Raw genomic sequence first — 18,709 nt, 5'->3', positions numbered from 1 at the left:
ATCAAATAGATGGAAGAAGCAATCGAGTATCAACAAAAATGAAGTAAAAACCAACTGAATTGAGATGGAAATAAACTTAAATTACAAGCAATTAGGATCAGATCTTAATCATTTTAAAAGGTTATTCTTAAGTGGATTAGAACGTATTTATGAGACTTAGGTTGCAGTCTTAACCTCTTAAACCAAGTCTCAATCTTCATACGATGCATGTCCTCGTACTTAGCATTCAATTAAAGCTAATAGTAAAGCAAGTATAACTTGACAAATTCTAAATTCTCATATAAATCAGAAGGTTTAAAGTTTGTTTTCCAAGATTTTGTATACCATAAAAGAGGAAGTAGAATGACCAAAGAGAATAATTACCAATATTAGTTGAAACATAGTAGAATTTCTTCTGCACAATTTGAAATTCCATTTACGTGCAGACGGTTAAGCTAGCTGCATCAAACAAATCACTCCAAAGAAACAAAGGTTGTTCCAATTCAAATCCATGCAAAAAGTGGAAAATGTCATTTTCCATCCTTCTTAACTAGATTTGTCAATCACTAAAGACATATCGGAAAATAGATAGGCAGGGATATAAATCACTAAATATACATCAGGCCATGCTATATTCATCACTCCACAAACTGAAAATGATCCATGATCCAGGTTCATCTACGTTAATGCCACAAAACATCTAATAAACTAGGATACACTTTATACTTACTAAAGAACAAAAACATGCAAGTATTTCACACTTTCAACATCTGCATCTTGTTCCCGAGCGCAACAGCTATCCAATCCGATAATGCGCCGGACCACTGAAGCTGATTGATCTCAGTATCAGAACAGTACATCAACATGGGATCAATCCTGTTCGGCCCTGCAACTGTGGGCAACTCCCAAAGCAATGCTCGCCCATCGTCCCCAGCAGAGCAAATATGCCTACAACTTTGAGGAGCCCAAGCAATAGCATTCACGCTCGCATCATGCCTCTGCAATTCCGCAGCAGCCATTGCAGGTGATCTAATATCTAAAATGACAATCTTATTACTATCCATCAAAATGGTAGCCATGTATCTCAAATCTTGTTTATTCCAAGCCAACCTCAACAAAGGTGTATCTGGTGTGGGACTCTCATAAATGATGGTGGAATGCTCTTTATCCCTCAAATCAAAAATCCTGACGGAACCATCCGCGGAAACAGAAGCAAACACCCCAGCTTCCCCCCAAGCTATATCATACACCTCTTTATCGTGAGCTATCAACTGTGTCCCCACGACGCCTTTTTCAATATCCCATATGGTGCACGTGGTATCGATGCTGGAAGTCCCAATTCTCCGCGGCTCAAGCTCATTCCAATCAAAAGATGTCAAGGGAGCACATTATTCGCTGCTTTTACTGTTGTTAAAGATAGAAACGGGTTCAATCGAAGCATCTTTGACGTCCCAAAGGCGGAGATAGTCCCCCGAAGAAGCGAGGAGGTTCATAGCAGGGGCGGCGGAAGGGTGAAAAAGTAATTTGGTGGGCGGGTAAGGGTGATCAAAAGAGAGGCCGGGGATAAGTTGAAGGGAGTGTGAATCAAGAGAGAAGGAAAGTAATTCGACACGGTTGTTGAGTTCTTCGAGGTAGCTACCGATGGCGATGGTGGTGGGGTGCGCTGCGGAGATAGCCATGGCATAAATGGGGTTGGGTGAGTCGAAAGTGACCACATTTTCCGAGTTGAGTAGCTGAGTTGATTTATCCATTGAAGAACACAAACAGATGAATGAATGAAAGAAATTAAGGGTTAGGGATTTGGGGCATTTAAGTTTATAGCCTTCTGACTTTCGTCTTTTAAATCTTTGACCCCTTCTTTATTAAAACAATAGTAATCTCCATTTAAACCTACTTAACTCCCTCAAGTGTCCATCATGCTTCCGTAAAATAATTTAAATCTTTTACCTTTTTTACCAGTGCCACCGGGTTATATCCACCGTATTTTACAAACTGCTCCTCACAGTCCAATCACGCGATCGCAACCGATGGTTACTGACGTAGATTCCTTCAGCAGCACTTGGCACAACCCTAATTCGTTTCCTACCTTAGGGTGTACAATAAAAGATAAAATTTTGAAAATAATACACGAGAGGGGCTAAGAGCAAAGATCTCTTTATTCAAATACAAACATTTATTAATACATTTAAACCTCCTGTAGAGGAGGAGAAACTTGTTTAGCTACTAATAGTAGCTGAACTTACTACACACATAAACTTGAAAGAGAAATATTACAAATGATTTGAAGAAAAATGAAGAGGTTGATCGATGCCTTCATCTTCCTTCTGCTTCTTTATTTATAGAAGGCTTCCTTCGGATTTGAAACTCGGACTTCAAATCTTCATAAGCTTTTACAGCTTGCTTGAGGACCATATAGTGGTTGAGTGGTCCATTGATATGGTGGTTGAGTGATCCATTGGGATGGTCCCTCCACCTTTCTTGATTTGTCTTCTTCTAGATAATCAATCTAGAAATAATCATTTCTTGAATTTTTATCTGCCTGCATAAATAGTTTATATGCATTTGGATCAGATCAGCTTGTATCTCCCTTCCTGTTTCTTTGAGCCGTTTATAATAATCTTTGGAATTTTTCATCTCTTTTCTTGTTGCCTTAATCCTTCTTCTGGAAACTTTGAGATATGAAAAATACATTTTCTTTTGTTTCCAGTTTTGGTTTAAGTCTGTCGTGGTTTACTGGTTCCCATCTGTCATTATTTATAGATGAAAATTTCGGGACCAGTCGTCTTGCTTTTATTCATTGGATTCCTTTTTTAAATTAGGTATTCAATGATCCCTTGTCATTTTCCACTCATTATTGATGGTCTTTGTCTTTCCACTCACATGGTGGGTTTTCTTTTTGCTAGTGGGCTTGATCACATGTACACCTTTAATTTTGTCGAGGAATCTTTGGTTTTCGTTGTCCTCGAGGAAAACGTGAAGGTGGTCCATCCCCACTTGTGCTTGTGTCGGTAAAGTGTTTTCGATCAGATCTCGGTTTGAATCCTTTACCGAATTCAGGTTCCTTCTGGTTTTGACATTCTAGGCAGATGTTTTCTGACCATCTTCCTATATGTGCCATGTTACAAAATTTTCGGCGAGTCTCTTTACTAGCCAGCAGCTTGCTGTTCCACAAAAGATTTCTCTTTTCTCGAATAAATCTTCTGCAAAACTTGTGGTTTTTCCTGTCATGGTGTTTAACAGGAATGATCCGTTCACTGAATGATTATAAAATTTGAACGGAAACTTGACTTTATCCATCTCCGTGAGACAGACCCATAAACCCCATGCTCTTCGTGTAGACATATCATCTTCAGAAATTGAAGCAACCAGGGGTGTTTCTTCTGTTGGAGGGTCCTTGATAAATTTTTGAACATTTGTATCCGGCCTCCTTAACTTGATGAAATGAAAGGCTTCGCGAGAACCTTTCCCTGCTGGTTCTGGTGCTGCACTGAAAAAGTATAGCTCCAAAACATCTACTCTGGACAAATAATCATTATTCGCCCAAGTTTCATGAACAGCTTCCTGGATCCATTTTGGTAATCCTGAAATTTCCGGAAAGCTTGGTGATGTAGTATAAACTAAGGCAAGAGCCCCGAATTCATACCATGCCTTGACCTCCTTTGGATATGAATTTGATTTCATCCATACCCTGGGATATTTTCCTGAAATATCAACCCTACTGGTAGCTGGGTTAATGCCAATTCTTGTTTTTAATTTCTCTCAGTTTTGTTGGTAAAGCCTGAAATGGAGAAATTGCAACTTCATTAGTACCAACCTTAGATTTTCCTTTGTCAATACGAGGCCTAAGGTTGATCTCTCCCTCTTCAATCCCCGAGGTGAATGGTTGACTTGAAGACTCAAGATAAGGATCAGAAGTCTCAATTTTTGTTTCAGCCGATTCATCTGGTGATGATCCCGACTTAACACTTGTGCAAGGAGTATTTGAATCCCCCGCTACAGGTATAGAGTCCTGTACTCGAAAACTCTCCATTTGGGAAACCAATGGCTTCTCAATGCCTTGGAGGATAGGCCTTAGCATTACAGACCATAACTGAGTATATGCCTGTAAACAACCTGTAATTCGATCAGAGACAATTCTCTTATCGGCTTGTTGTAGCCTTCCCGCAACTTCTGCGTTAACGGCCAACTTGTTGAACTCGGTTTGAAGCATTTCAAGGTGTTCTCTCAAATGCCTCTGCATCTTGATAATAGCATCAATGTCAATGCTGTCCATCTCTTGTTAAAAAATCTGCAAGAATATTTTCATGAGATTTTATTATCACAATATCAAAAATATAATTCTGACATAGTGCTTGCCATCGTAATAATCTAGCCTTCTCAGGGTTAGACTCAATTCTATTCCTTAAAAAAGCTTTAACTTGTGTGTTATCAACTTTCAAAGTGAATTTCTTTGCAAGTAAGAATAATGGCCATTTTTCAAAAGCCCTTTTTACTGCATAAAATTCTTTCTCGTTGATATGCCATCTGATGGCTTCTGCATCTGAGAATAACCCACTGCAATATCTACATGGTTGTTCTCCATCTGGTGTAAGCTTAGTAAGAATTGCTGCCCACCAATGATCACTGGCATCGGTATACAATACCAGATCATCTTCATCTTGAGGAATAGTCATTTTTGGAAGATTTTTACAAACCTCCTTTAAATGGATAAGTCCCTCTGTGTGTTCTTTTGTCCATATAAATCTTGCATCTTTTTTCAATAATGGACTGAACACCTTTCTGTGTTTTGCTAGGTTTTTTATGAACATCCCGGCAAAATTAACAACTCCTAAGAAACTTTGAAGTTGCTTCTTGTCTTTGAGATTTTCTGGAAAATTCTGCACCTTTTCCACTATGTGTTCTTGCAGAATTATTCCTGACTCATCGATTTCAATTCCGAGGAATTCAATCTTCCTTGTAACAATGACTGCTTTCTTTTCAGATAAAACCAGTCCTTCTTTCTTGCACACATTAGAGAAAATCTCCAAATGCTTGATATGTTCATTCATATCTTTAGACGCTATGAAAACATCGTCAATATAAACAAACATAAATTTAAAATAATCTTTGAAAAGATTATCCATTTTTCTTTGAAATATCTGCGGTGAATTAGTCCAATCCCATTAGCAATACTTCCCAGATATAATGTCCTTGAAGTGTGGAGAAAGCTGTGAATTTCTTACTTTCTTCCTGCATTCGAATTTGATAAAATCCAGACTTACAGTCAAACTTAGAGAATATCTTGGCGTTGCGAATGCAACTAATCAAGTGTTCTCTACTAGGTATAAAATACCCATCAAACTCCAGAATCTTATTAATTCTTGGTAATTAATAACTAGTCTGGGTTTTCCTCGTTTTATCTCACCATGATTTCTTACCAGAAACCTGGACTGCTATATGGTGACATACCCGCTTTGATTAAACCAAGTTCCAAATGTTCCGTGATTATAATCTGCATATCCCTTTGATCAATGATATTCATTGGGATAGACTTGCAACGGACAAATTCATACTCTTTGCCTTCCTTAATCTTAAGGCAAGCTTTGAGTTGATTTCTGTCCCACCATGCCAAAGGATCTTCATTGTAATTTTCTTTGATCCTCTTTTTGACATCTTCCAATGATACCTTAGATTCGAACTCTACTTCATTTGTTTGTAGAGTTATCTTAAGGCATTCTATATCTTCTGGTTGGAGTACTTGATCTGCTCTTAACTGGAGCATTGTTTCTCCAAACCGTCTAGAATCCTTCATTTTTGGGTTCAGAAGTTGTCCTGAATCACCACGCTTTGCTGCGAAACTGGATCGGCAATTTTCTGTAAAATGCTTCTCTAAGTCTCTGGACTATGATTTTGTGATCACATGGTGTTGTGAACACTAATCTTCTAGTCTCATTTTCTTGAGTATAGGACTTGAACATCTGTAGGAAATTGTTTCCTAATAATATGTCAGCTCCTGTATCATGAAGATAAATTGGTGGTGTCTTTATCTTGTACCAAGGTGTTTGCCCAGCACCGCCAATCATGATTTCTGTCATCTTAATCCCTTTACATAAGATTAAGATTCTTCTGAAAAAATATCTTCCAGCAATCTTTGGTAACTCTTCTTCCAAATTATTTGGAAAAACACCTCTTTTTGCTGTACAGATTCCAGCACCTGAATCAATATAAGCAGCAAAGTATTCTGCCTTATATTGTTCATACAACATTCCTACTGGAATGTATATGGAGAATAGACTTGTGGTCATTGGATTTTCCACATCTTATCATTTGCCATAAACTTCATTCCATACTCTAGACGTTTCCAAGGTTTGTGTTCCTCAAGAAACTCTAATCCAAGAATCAGTCGATCTGATTCTTTCCCTGGAATTCCTTGAATGTGAACTTTCAATTCTCCGATATTAATCAGTCCTTGGTAAATTCCTATCACAGGTTGTTCCAAATAGTATATTGAATTACAAGGAAATTGATTCCTTTGTTTTGTAATATTAAATATTATTTCAATTTCCTTCCACCCTTCTGGGCATCTAAGTTTTCCCATTGTAGAAAAACCCTTCGGCTCCTGTTGGGGTTCTATGATAGGCGTTTTTCCCCACCTGTAACTTGTAATTCTATCTCCTTGAAAAGATAGTCTTCTAGATTCCAATTTAAGACTTTGATTCCTTTGTAGAATCGGTTTGTCTTGTATTTGGATATCTGTTTCCTGTATCAAAGGAAACTCGATTCTTTCTAGATAAATTGCCTGAGCAACTTTTCCAAATATCTCAGGGATTTCAATAAACCCATTTCTGATAAACAATTCAGAATGATGTGTATTAGATAGAGCATATGAAATTTGATAAGTAATAGAATATGGCCTATTACCTTCTTTCATCAGCCTTTTTTCCTTGAAGTTTTGATGCAATGTCAAGGCTCGGCTGAAATATCGATCTGCCAGGTTGTAGGCTATCTTAGGATATATTACTCCTACAATTTTTCCTGCGCAGAGATTTCCTGAGATTGTTCCCAGTACTGAATCTTGTAGATTCCCCATTCTTTTATCGCATATAGCAATATCAATAGGTGAATCTATTCCTTCTTTGAAAATAGCCTTTATCATAATCTGGATTGCTCCGATATGAATCCAAGACATAGTCCTTGCTACTTCTATCTTGAGTTTTTGTAATTCCTCCTTAATTTCTTCAGAAGGAATTAACTGCATCTCCATTCTATTTCCTGTAAGTTCCATTGGGATTGCCATTTTCCTTCTAGAAACTTTATAGATTCGATGATGCTTTCTGTTCCTTAGGCCAAGATTTCCTAAGAACTTTTCTACCTGTCCTGTAGAGAATCCTTGATATCTCTGTAGACTAGGGTTTTCTCTCATGATCCTTTGGACCATATTATTGGATATCGTTGTCTGGCTAAAGAATCCAGACAGATCTTCATGTGTTTCGTGTCGAAACACTTCGTCCTCAGTCAGATTCCGAATTCAGTTCCATCGGATCCTTCTTGACTTAGAACTTCTTCTTCTTCATATATACTTTCATCTGAGACAATGTCCTCAAATCGGTATACTTGAATAAGATCTTGGTAATAAACTGCTTCTTCAATATCCGGGGTTGGATTGAAATGTTTAATACCTCTTTTTTCATTTTCTGGACAGTTGGTCGAAATATGACCTCTTGCTCCACATGTCCAGCAATTGCAATCCTTGAAACTTTCATTGGCTCGCGTATGAGCTCTTCTGAAAGTTTTCTTTGTAGGTGTTCTTCTTGTGCTTCGAGATGTATTCGATGCATGGGATGATATCCTACTCCTTGATGGTCCGCTTCTTTGTCCAGATTTATAAGATCTGGCTTTCTGTCTAGACCATACAGTTCTTGGTTTCCAAGAACTTCTTCCACTTCGTGCATAAGGATGAGTCCTAAAACTTTTCCTCTTATGCTTTTGTGGTTTACTTCCAATAATTGTTGGAAGATCATTTTTCTTACAACACAAGGGAGTTCTTTTGTTGATACCCCTTAAGTGTTTGTAATTCTTTTGTAATGCTGCCATATGGCACCATTCTGCCAACTTTCCTTTGAGGAAAGAGGCTCTTCTTGCCAGCGTATCTGGATTACCAGGTACGTATTCCCTTATGAACATTTCTCTCCAAGGGCACCGATAGCACTTAGATATGGTACTTCTTTCTAAACCAAGAATAACTTCATCATTTTAACATGGACGGAATGGATCCTTTTCTATGTTTAATGATCTAACAACCATTGGAGTACTTAAAGGATTTGATTTATCCCTATTAAAACATTTAAGGACCTTTTCTGTATAATTTGACTGATGAACAAATATTCCACATTCTCTGTATTCAATTTGCAAACCCAGACAATACTTTGTTTTTCCAAAGTCCTTCGTTCATTTCAAATTCTTTCTTCAAGTACGACACAACTTCTTGAATTTCCTTATTTATTCCAATGATGTTTAAATCATAAAAATATGCAACAATAATTACACATTCAGATGTTGTTTTCTTAATGAAAACGCAGTGACATATTGAATTGTTTACATATTTCTTTTTCATTAAGTATTCACTTAGCTGATTATACCACATAATAACATTCTCTGGTTTTGAACTTTGTGCTTCAGGCATCTTAAATCCTTCAAGGATTTCATATATTTATTACTATCGAGTGATCCGTATAAATAAGCTATGACAACATCATAAAACGCATTTCTAAATTTTCAAATACTACTAAACTAATCAAATACTGAAACGTAATTGCATCCGTAACAGGAGAATACGTTTCTTCATAATTAATTCTAGTCTTTTGAGAAAAACCTTGTGCAACAAGTCTAGATTTATATCTTACTATTTCATTTTTCTCATTTCGCTTTCGAATAAAAACCCATTTGTACCCAATAGGTTTTACATCTACAGGTGTAAGGACTATAGGTTCAAAAACGTTACGTTTATTTAGCGAATCCAACTCAACCTGGATGTCATCTTTCCATTTTATCTAGTCCTGTCGCTTTTTACATTCACCAAAAGATTTTGGTTCATGATCTTCATTGTCATTTATGATGTCAAATGCCACATTGTAAGAAAATATCTCATCAATTTCTTTTATATCTTTTCGGTTCCATATTTTTCCAGTATTAATATAATTGATAGAGATTTCACGATTCTCATCAGTTTGTGGTTCTAACAGAAATTTTTTATCATCGTGTATTTCTGCAGGAATATCATTCTCTATTTTGTGATCATCATGTTTCTCTATGTTTTTTTCTTTTTCAAGAATTTTTATCCTTAGAACCAATTGGCCTTCCACGCTTCAAGCGTTTAATGATATCATGGGTATCTTCAATTTGTTTATTTGGAATTTCAATTCTAGCAGGGCCATTTACAACATGTATATATGATTTAGTTACCCTTTTTGTGTCTGCAAATGCATCTGGTATTTGATTTGTTATTCTTTCAAATGCACAATTTGTTGTACATCTTTTTCATATTGTTTAGTTCTTGGATCCAGATGTAACAATGATGACGTATACCATGTAATTTTCTTTTCGCTATGTTTCTTTTCTCCCCCTAACATTGGGAAGATTTCCTTATTAAAATGACAATCAACAAAACGTGTTGTAAACACGTTGCCTGTCTGAGGCTCGAGATATCAAATGATTGATGGGCTATCATAACCAACATAAATTCCGATTTTTCTTTGAGGTCCCAATTTTGTTCGTTGAGGCGGTGTAACAGACACTTATATCATACATCCAAAAATTATCAGATGAGAAATATCTGCAATGGGAGTATTTATGATGCACTTGGTCTGATGCGAATTAATGCAGCAGCATGTAAAATTGCATATCCCCATATAGAAACAGGGAGTTTTGTTTTCATAACCAATAGCATCTTTTGAACAGACTTCCGGAAAAAAGTCTAAACCTTTGTTTATGTGTAGAAGTTTAATCAATGATTCAGCTAATCCCTTTTGTGTATGTACATGAGCAACATAATGCTCAACAGTAATTCTTATTGACTTACAATAACCATTGAAAGTCTGTGAAGTAAATTCATTAGCATTATCAAGTCTAATTTTCTTGATTGTATGATCATGAAATTGATTTCGCAATTTTATTATTTGAGCAAGTAATTTTGCAAATGCCACATTCCAGTTTGATAATAAACATACATGTGATCATCTGCTGGAGGCATCGATCAATACCATAAAATATCTAAATGGTCCATATGATGGATGAATTGGTCCAAAAATATCACCCTGAATACGTTCAAGAAACATGGGTGATTTAGTTTGGATTTTAGCTGGTGATGGTCTTATAATAAATTTTTTAAGAGAACATAATTTGTATTAGAACTTATTATTTTGAAAGATCTTCAGATCTTTCAGCGAATGACCATGGGTATTTTCTATAATTCTTCGCATAATTGTTGAGCCAGGATGTCCTAATCGATCATGTCAATTGATTAGTACTGAAGAATTATCAACTACCATGTTTGATTTAATTGGACTTATATATGTATAATGCAATCCAGTAGGGAGCATTGATAGTTTTTCAACTACATATTTTTTCCTGATTTATATGAGGTAAGACACATATATTTCTCATTTGCTTCATTTATTGTCTATCATACCCATGTGAATATATGTCATTAAAACTCAACAAATCTCTTTTCGATTGTTGTGAATACAGAACATCATTTATCAGAAATTTTGTACCATTAGATAACAATTTCTTTTCGATTGTTGTGAATACAGAACATCATTTATCAGAAATTTTGTACCATTAGATAACAAAAAATATGCTTTACCACAACTTTTGATCAAGTCTACAGGACCAGATATTGTATTCACTATTATTTTTGTTGGTTTTAGTTCCAAAAAATATCTTTTATCTCAAAGAATAGTGTGCGTTGTATCACTATCAGGTATGCAAACTTCTATGGGATTAGTTCCTTGTTTAGCTTTATCTATAGCAGTTTCCATATGTGAACTTAAAAAAAAATATGCAATGAAAAAAATTAATGACAATACATATGTAATTTATTGAAAAATATAAGGCATATAATAATTATACAATAAAATATTATCATATGAGTACATAAAAAATAAATTATTTTACATTTATATTCCACCAATATATCGTTCATTTCCAGAGAAATCGTTGAGAAAATCTGCAGCATCAATATTTTTCATTTCTATTCCACCAGCATATTGATTATTCCAGAGAAATCATTCAAAAAATCTGCAGCATCAAAATGAGTTGAATCACTCGAAACGATCACTACGTTCAGTGAAGTTGGTCTCTTCTTTTTCCCATTTATCGATTCTTTATAGAGCTTGCAAAGGTGTTCGGAGACTCAACAAATAGAGACCAATGTCCTGGAGTACCGCATCTAAAACAAGAAGTTTCAAATCGTTTTGAGTGATTTTCATTAACACTCATGTTCTCATGATTCCTTTTCAGTGGATGGTTCGTGACGTTTTTTTGAGATGAGTTATAGAAGTAACTATCTCGATTGTTTTCAAAACCACGGCCTCGGCCACGACCGCGACCACTTCCACGTCCACGTCCACGACCACGGCCTCGACCTCGACCTCGACCTCGAACAAAACCTTGTCTTTGACTTTGATTTTGGTTTCCAGGTTTAAATTCAATTTTACTTACAACATTTACTTCTGAAAATACTGTTGATCCAGTGGGTCGGGACTGATGATTTCTTATAGCAGCCCGTTTGTTCTTTTTTGCCACAAGAAGAAAAACGATAAGTTCAGAATATCTCGCAAATCCACGCACTCTCTATATTGTTGTTGTATAGTTATATTTGATGCATGAAACGTGGAAAATGTTTTTTCAATCATTTCCGATTCCGTAACCTCATATCCACAAAATTTTAATTGCGAGATTATTCGATACATCGCCGAATTTTAATTATTGACTTTCTTAAAATCTTGGAATCTTAACATATTCCATTTTTTTTAAAAAAATGGAGCTATGACCGAAAACACCCATACACATACGTCCATTAAAATTTCGAAGCAAGCAATAAAAACTACCATCCAACAACTCAATAAAATAACTGCAGTTAAATGCAACCAAATCTCCTAGTTTACTGTTTTAAAAGAACTCAACATCTGTCAATATCATCATCGTATTAAAAATTGCAAAAACATTTAAATTATTGTTTACACACATGACTCATGATCATAATAAGCGGAAGAATGCAAGGTCCTCTATTTATCATGTGCACCCCCAACTCCACCTTCTCAGTCTTCAGCGCCTCCAGTCTCCACATCCTCATGATCACCTGCATCAATCACACCTAGTTAGTCTAAAGACTTAACACACCTGAACCATAACAACAAATACATATACATATACATATCATGCAATAGTGAGAAGTACCGTAATTAAAATAAGTTTTATGATCTTCAAAAGCGTTAAATTAAACGTAACATAACATATTCAAATCATGTCTCATCATATCATCGTATACATGTTCATTTTTCTTATTGAATTTAGATCATTAGTTGTGACTTTCGTATCAGCTTTAAGTCGATGGATCCATCTACGTATAACTGCGGTACCCGGCAGTGGGGACATCAGCGATAATTTAACCCATCCACTAAGCCTTGGCCTTACATGTTCGTGTTCGTATTAGTCACAACCAACTCGCCTCCTTCAAAAACATGTCATCATATTCATCACTTGTAAAACCCATGCATATACATACATTTTCTTAAAACAAGCATGAAACATATTTATCAGCATTTTCATTAAAATTTCATATTCATAATTAACATATACATTTTAAACATGCATTTTCAATTATCAGGGCACTGTCAGGACTGCTAACCCAACCCGATCGAACTTATCAAACTCCTTAAATATACTTCTAAACATTTCCTTAAACGTATCCCGAACCCCTGTATTAACCTCTATATTTCTTCCAGGGTTTAGACCGGAGTCCCGTTTAACCCGAGACTTGATCAAATTTTAACCATAGTTCAATGACTACTAACAAACTCCGTATGACTCAACTTAAACCATTTATAACCATAGACATGTAGGTATAATTTATTGGAAACCCAAAAACGAGCAATATCCACAAAAATCTCGAAAATGCACGTACAGTACTAGTGCCTAGGCGCTGGTAGTGTAGTGCTGTGGCGCTGGGTAAGCGCCGCCTAGGCGCCATGTACCAGCGCTGTGGCGCTACAAGCGCCGAAACGGCAGCGCAATGGCGCCTACATGCCCAGCGCTGTGCCGCCAACCCTGCGGGCAAAAATCCCAACATTGACTTTCGAAGCCAAACTCTACCCCACGCCCAACCGGCCCGGACCAAGCTCGAACCAGCCTCTCCTAAACCGACACTGACTCTTACTAAACTTCCCTAGACGTGGACCCTAGCCTCATGCACACGGTGGTATGCGTTCCAACCGAAAATCTCAAAGCCGAGCCCTAACCGCACCTAGGTTCCTGAATTTACTCTCAGCCCGTGATAAGCCGTGCTCGAGTCACTCTAGGCCGCATCTAAGACCCAGCAGGGTCTAAAACATGTCTTGGAACGCCCCTTGCACACCTCTTGAAACAACCAATCGAAACAAAGCCCTAACCCAAAACATGAATGTTCGATCGATCATTACATGAGCATGATCCCTGATGATCACGAATTATATAGCGTTTTAGGGATTTTATTTTGTCGTATTCGTTCTTATCTGACGATTTTATTCCGAGTTTTGTGTTTTATTCATTTTATTATTGCTACCAGAGCCGTGGCGCTACAAGCGCCGAAACGGCAGCGCAATGGCGCTACATGGCCAGCGTCGTGGCGCTAACCCTGCGGGCAAAAATCCCAAAATCGACTTTTGAAGCCTAACTCTACCCCACGCCCAACCGGCCCGGACCAAGCTCAAACCAGCCTCTCCTAAATCGACACTAACTCTTACTAAACTTCCCTAGACGTGGACCCTAACCCCATGCACACGGTGGTACGCGTTCCAACCGAAAGTCTCAAAGCCGAACCCTAACCGCACCTAGGTTCCTGGATTTACTCTTAGCTCGTGATAAGCCGTGCTCGAGTCACTCTAGATCACGTCTCAAACCCAGCAGGGTCTAAAACACGTCCTGGAATGCCTCTTGCACACCCCTTGAAACAACTGATCGAAACAAAGCCCTAACCCAAAACATGAATGTTCGATCGATCTTTACATGAGCATGATCCCTGATAAGCACGAATTATATAGCGTTTTAGGGATTTTATTTTGTCGTATTCTTGCTTATCTGGCGATTTTATTCCAAGTTTTGCGCTTTACTCGTTTTATTATTGCTATTTGCAGGTTTGACCAAAAGATGATTAAAGCCAACGAAAGGAAAAGAAATTCAGGCTGCACAATGCCATGTCATAAACATCCGGAGAAATAGGGAACAGTACAAAGAGTATCCGGACCCCTACACGGACCCCGTTTAAGGGTTCGTGCCTTAGAAGCCGAATGAAGATTTTGACAGAGCCTACACGGACCCCATGACGGACCAGTACACGGGGTCCGTGTCCATTAGCATCCGAGAATGAATATCACAGTGACATGACGGACCCAACGACGGACCTATACACGGGGTCCGTGTCCAATGTTTAAGGGAAAGAAATTTTACAATGCCTACACGGACCCCTACCCTGATGTCTACACGGGGTCCGTGTCCTTCATATCACATTCAAATTTGGCGAAGATTTTGTGGGGATTTGAGAAAAGATATCGAGGAGATATAAAAAGAGAAAACCTAGACGATGAGAAGGACTTTTGGAACGTTTTGGATACTGGAGAAAATTGCAGAGAAGAAGACGACGACTTGGGAGAAAAGATAGGGAACCACATTTCACACGCAAGATTGGCGCACCATCTCTGAGATTTTCTCATCTCTTGTTTTCTTATTTTTATTAATGAATTTGAATATTAGATTTTCTTCTAGTTTTGAATCTATGGAGTAGTTTTTCTTATGATCGAGACCACGATAGGGACAAATTATTGATCTTGTTCAATCATTGGATTATTTGATTTATGAATTATTTTTATGTTATTGATTAATGTTTGCGCAATTTTCGTACTTTTAATTTGGCCAATTATTTGTATGTTTGTTGTTCGATCTTGACTCGAAAGAGAATAGATTGAATTTAGCTTCAAAAATATTAATCAACACACGGTTAAACCGACTAGATATAGTATTCAGTTTCAATGTGCGTTTTTAGGCGACAGCTGTGATTCCATCGTTGAATAATGCGTTTTTTTTTAACTAAATTCAATTAGAAATAATTGGACTGTTAAATGAAAATAGGATTATAAATTCTAGAAATAGATTTATAGTTAATTTAGGGAATTTCATCGGGATATCAATAATCTGTTGTTAATTAATTCCAATGCGTGACAATAATCAAAGTTTGGACCGTTGTGTGTTCCCGGTCATTTTGTTGAATTTGAAAATTTCCCAAGTTTCAATCTGTTCTGCACATTCGATCTTAGTTATTAATTTAGTTTAATTTAATTTAATTTAACTAGTTTAAATTATCATCAAATCAGTGTTATTGTTTGTCTAGATTAAATCGAATAATTTAAATCTTAGTACTTAAATAATAGTCTGTGTGGGATCAATACTTGGACTTGTCGTCCATTTACTATAACTTGACCTAGTCCGCTTGCTATATTTATTCCCAACCGAAATCATCGGTCAGGTCTTTGGCGCCGTTGCCGGGGACTATCTGTTTAATATTAGGATAAATTATTTATTTGAGACTAGGCATTTATTCTTAGTTCTTATTTTATTTTAAAATTTTTGGCATTTTAATCAATTTTGTTTCAAATTTTTACACTCTTCAGGAGCTTGAATTGTGCACTTGAATTTTGATTGCAGGAGTCTAGCTCGTGTTATATGAGCCGTGCCCAAGGCTTCGAAAATCTAGTGCCACTTGATCTAGAGATTGAAAACACTCTCCGCCGCATCCGTAGAGCTCGAAGGAACAAAAACTTGGCTCTTGAATTCGAATCTGAAGAGGAATTTGAAATAGTCCTTAAACCAGAATCTGAAGATATGGCCGGAAAAGAGGATGAGCGTACTTTGATGGAGCTTCATAGACCAGAGTTTGGAGGTTATGGCTCTAGTATTGTCCGCCCTACAATTCAAGTGAATACATTCGAACTTAAGCCAGCCATCATCCAGATGATTCAACTCCAAGTCAAATTCGGAGGATCACCATCTGAAGATCCCAATGCACATCTGGAGTACTTACTGTCAATCTGTGATACAATCAGGTGCAATGGGGTGAGTACTGATGTCATTTGACTCAGATTATTTCCATTTTCCCTACAAGGAGAGGCTATGGAGTGGCTTCGAGACCTTCCAGTTGGTTCTATTGCTACATGGGATGGATTAGTCGAGGTCTTCATGCACAAGTATTTTCCCCCAACTAAGATTACACAGTTGCAAAATAAAATCACATCGTTTAGACAGAGAGATGGGGAATCATTGAATTCAGCATGGGCAAGGTTTAAGAAGATGTTGAGAATGTGCCCGAGACATGGTTTATCGATAGGCCAGCAGGTTGAGACGTTCTACTACAGGGTGGATCCTCCTGTGAGATCTATGCTTGATGCAGCAGCAAACGGTAGCTTATACAGGAAAACGCCAACCGCAACACTTGAAATCATTTCTAATATGGCAGAAAGCAATGTAGGCTGGCAGGACAACCGAAGGGAGAAGAAAGTCGGATTCTTTGAGATGGATGCTTTGACAGCGATAACAGCAAAGCTTGATGGATTGACACATCAGATGGCACAGTTACAAACAAATAGATCAACACTAGTCAAGCCAGTAAATCAAATTCAGGGAAATGCCGAGATAGTTGGTGGATCATCTGGTGACATGCATGTCATGCCAGATATGTCTTGTGAGGGAATACAGTGCTTTGGAGGGGACTCAGTGAACTATGTGGGAAACCAAGGTCGGCAACAATATAATCCATATAGTTTCTCATATAACCCAGGCTGGAGGAATCATCCGAATTTTGGGTAGAGGCAATCAGAAAATACTGTTGAGCAACCATATTTCAACCCTCCACAACATCCTACACAGCAAAAGCCTCCTCAGCAACCACCTAAACCTCCGCAAGGTACTGGACCTTCTATGCCACCCGGTTTCAAGCCACAAGATAGCAAGTCAAATCTTGAGGATATGCTAGCCAAGTACATAGTCGGGAATGAGATGAGATGGCAAAATCATGATGCCATGATGAAAAGGGTGGAGACTCAACTAGGGCAGTTGGCGACACAAATGGCTACATAAGCTTCGGGTTCACTACCTAATGACACGGAAAAGAATCCGAAGGGTGTCAATGCAGTCACGGTGACATCTCCCATAAAGCAAGAGGTAGTTGATGTTGAGGAAAATGTGAAAGAAAAGGGATCATCCAAGCAAAGGTACGAGGAAGCAAAGGAGAAAGATAAGTCTCTAAACTCGACCCCTACTATTGATATTACGTCACTCCAGTTTTCCCAAAGAGCAAAGAAACTGCAACTGGATACTCAATTTTCAAAATTTCTTGAGATTTTCAAAAAGCTGCACATAAATATCCCATTTGCAGAGGCTTTCGCTCAAATGCCCTCCTATGCTAAATTTCTTAAGGATATTTTATCGAACAAGAGGAAATTAGTGGACTTTGAGACGGTTAAGCTTTCGGGGGAATGTTCTGCAATCCTACAAAATAAATTACCTCTGAAGCTTAAGGATCCAGGTAGCTTCTCTATTCCTTGTACCATTGGTAGTTCATTCTTTAGCAAGTCATTGTGTGATCTTGGTGCAAGCATAAACTTGATGCCTCATTCATGCTTTGAGAAACTAGGAATTGGTGAAGTTAAACCAACTACAATTTCCCTACAATTAGCTGATAGATCTATTAAATACCCTAGGGGAGTTGTAGAGGATGTATTGGTAAAAGTTGACAAATTCATTTTTCCGGTTGATTTTGTTGTGTTAGACATGGAAGAAGATCGAGAGATTCCTATTATTTTAGGGAGACCATTCTTTGCCACCGAAAGGCTTTGATAGATATGCATAAGGGTGATCTAGTTTTAAGACTGAATGATGAGAGTGTGATATTCAATGTTTTTCAGTCCATCAAATATCCTAATGATACATCTGATTGTCTTAGAATTGATGTTACTGACGAGTTTGTTGAGTATGGTTTGCAGGAATTAATTAGTGAAGATCCTTTGGCGGTTTGTTTGAACCCATTCATGCACGCAAGAATTGGGGAGTCAAGAGCTGGACGAATGTATTCATTATCTGGAAGCAGACAGACCGATTTCAAAAACGGTAAACTCTAGGATTGGGGAGCTTGGGCATGTCCCAAGACCTTTAAAATCATCCATAGAAGAAACCCCAATCCTAGAAATGAAACATCTTCCTTCTCACTTGAAATATCTATTTTTATTTGATAACGATAAACTGCCAGTGATAGTTTCCTCTACGTTGACAGAGACGGAAGAAGAAAAGCTGTTGCGAGTTCTGAGGAAAAATATCAAAGTCATAGGGTGGATTATTGCAGATATCAAGGGGATCAGTTCCTCCATGTGCATGCACAAAATTCTGATGGAGGTCGACCACAAAACATCCACCCAACCTCAAAGGCGTCTAAACCCAGCTATGTAAG

The 18,709-nt window shown here is 37.6% G+C and overlaps 1 protein-coding gene and 1 pseudogene across 1 annotated transcript; one reads left to right on the top strand and one right to left on the bottom strand.

Annotated features, from left to right (window-relative positions):
* Positions 1 to 599: 599 nt before the first annotated feature.
* Positions 600 to 1,730, bottom strand: LOC142531278 (protein TRANSPARENT TESTA GLABRA 1-like; annotated as a pseudogene).
* A 14,650-nt stretch (positions 1,731 to 16,380) lies between these two features.
* LOC142530508 (uncharacterized) lies at positions 16,381 to 18,102 on the top strand. Its single transcript, XM_075636342.1, has 2 exons — positions 16,381 to 17,002; positions 17,345 to 18,102. Exons 1-2 carry the CDS (start codon positions 16,381 to 16,383, stop codon positions 18,100 to 18,102), a joined length of 1,380 nt encoding a protein of 459 aa, XP_075492457.1.
* Positions 18,103 to 18,709: the final 607 nt, after the last annotated feature.

This window comes from Primulina tabacum, chromosome 17 (genome assembly GCF_025594145.1).
Source record: "Primulina tabacum isolate GXHZ01 chromosome 17, ASM2559414v2, whole genome shotgun sequence".
NCBI classification, from domain to species: Eukaryota; Viridiplantae; Streptophyta; class Magnoliopsida; order Lamiales; family Gesneriaceae; genus Primulina; species Primulina tabacum.
Note: the sequence above shows the minus strand (reverse complement) of the source record. Positions and strands in the feature narration are given on the sequence as shown.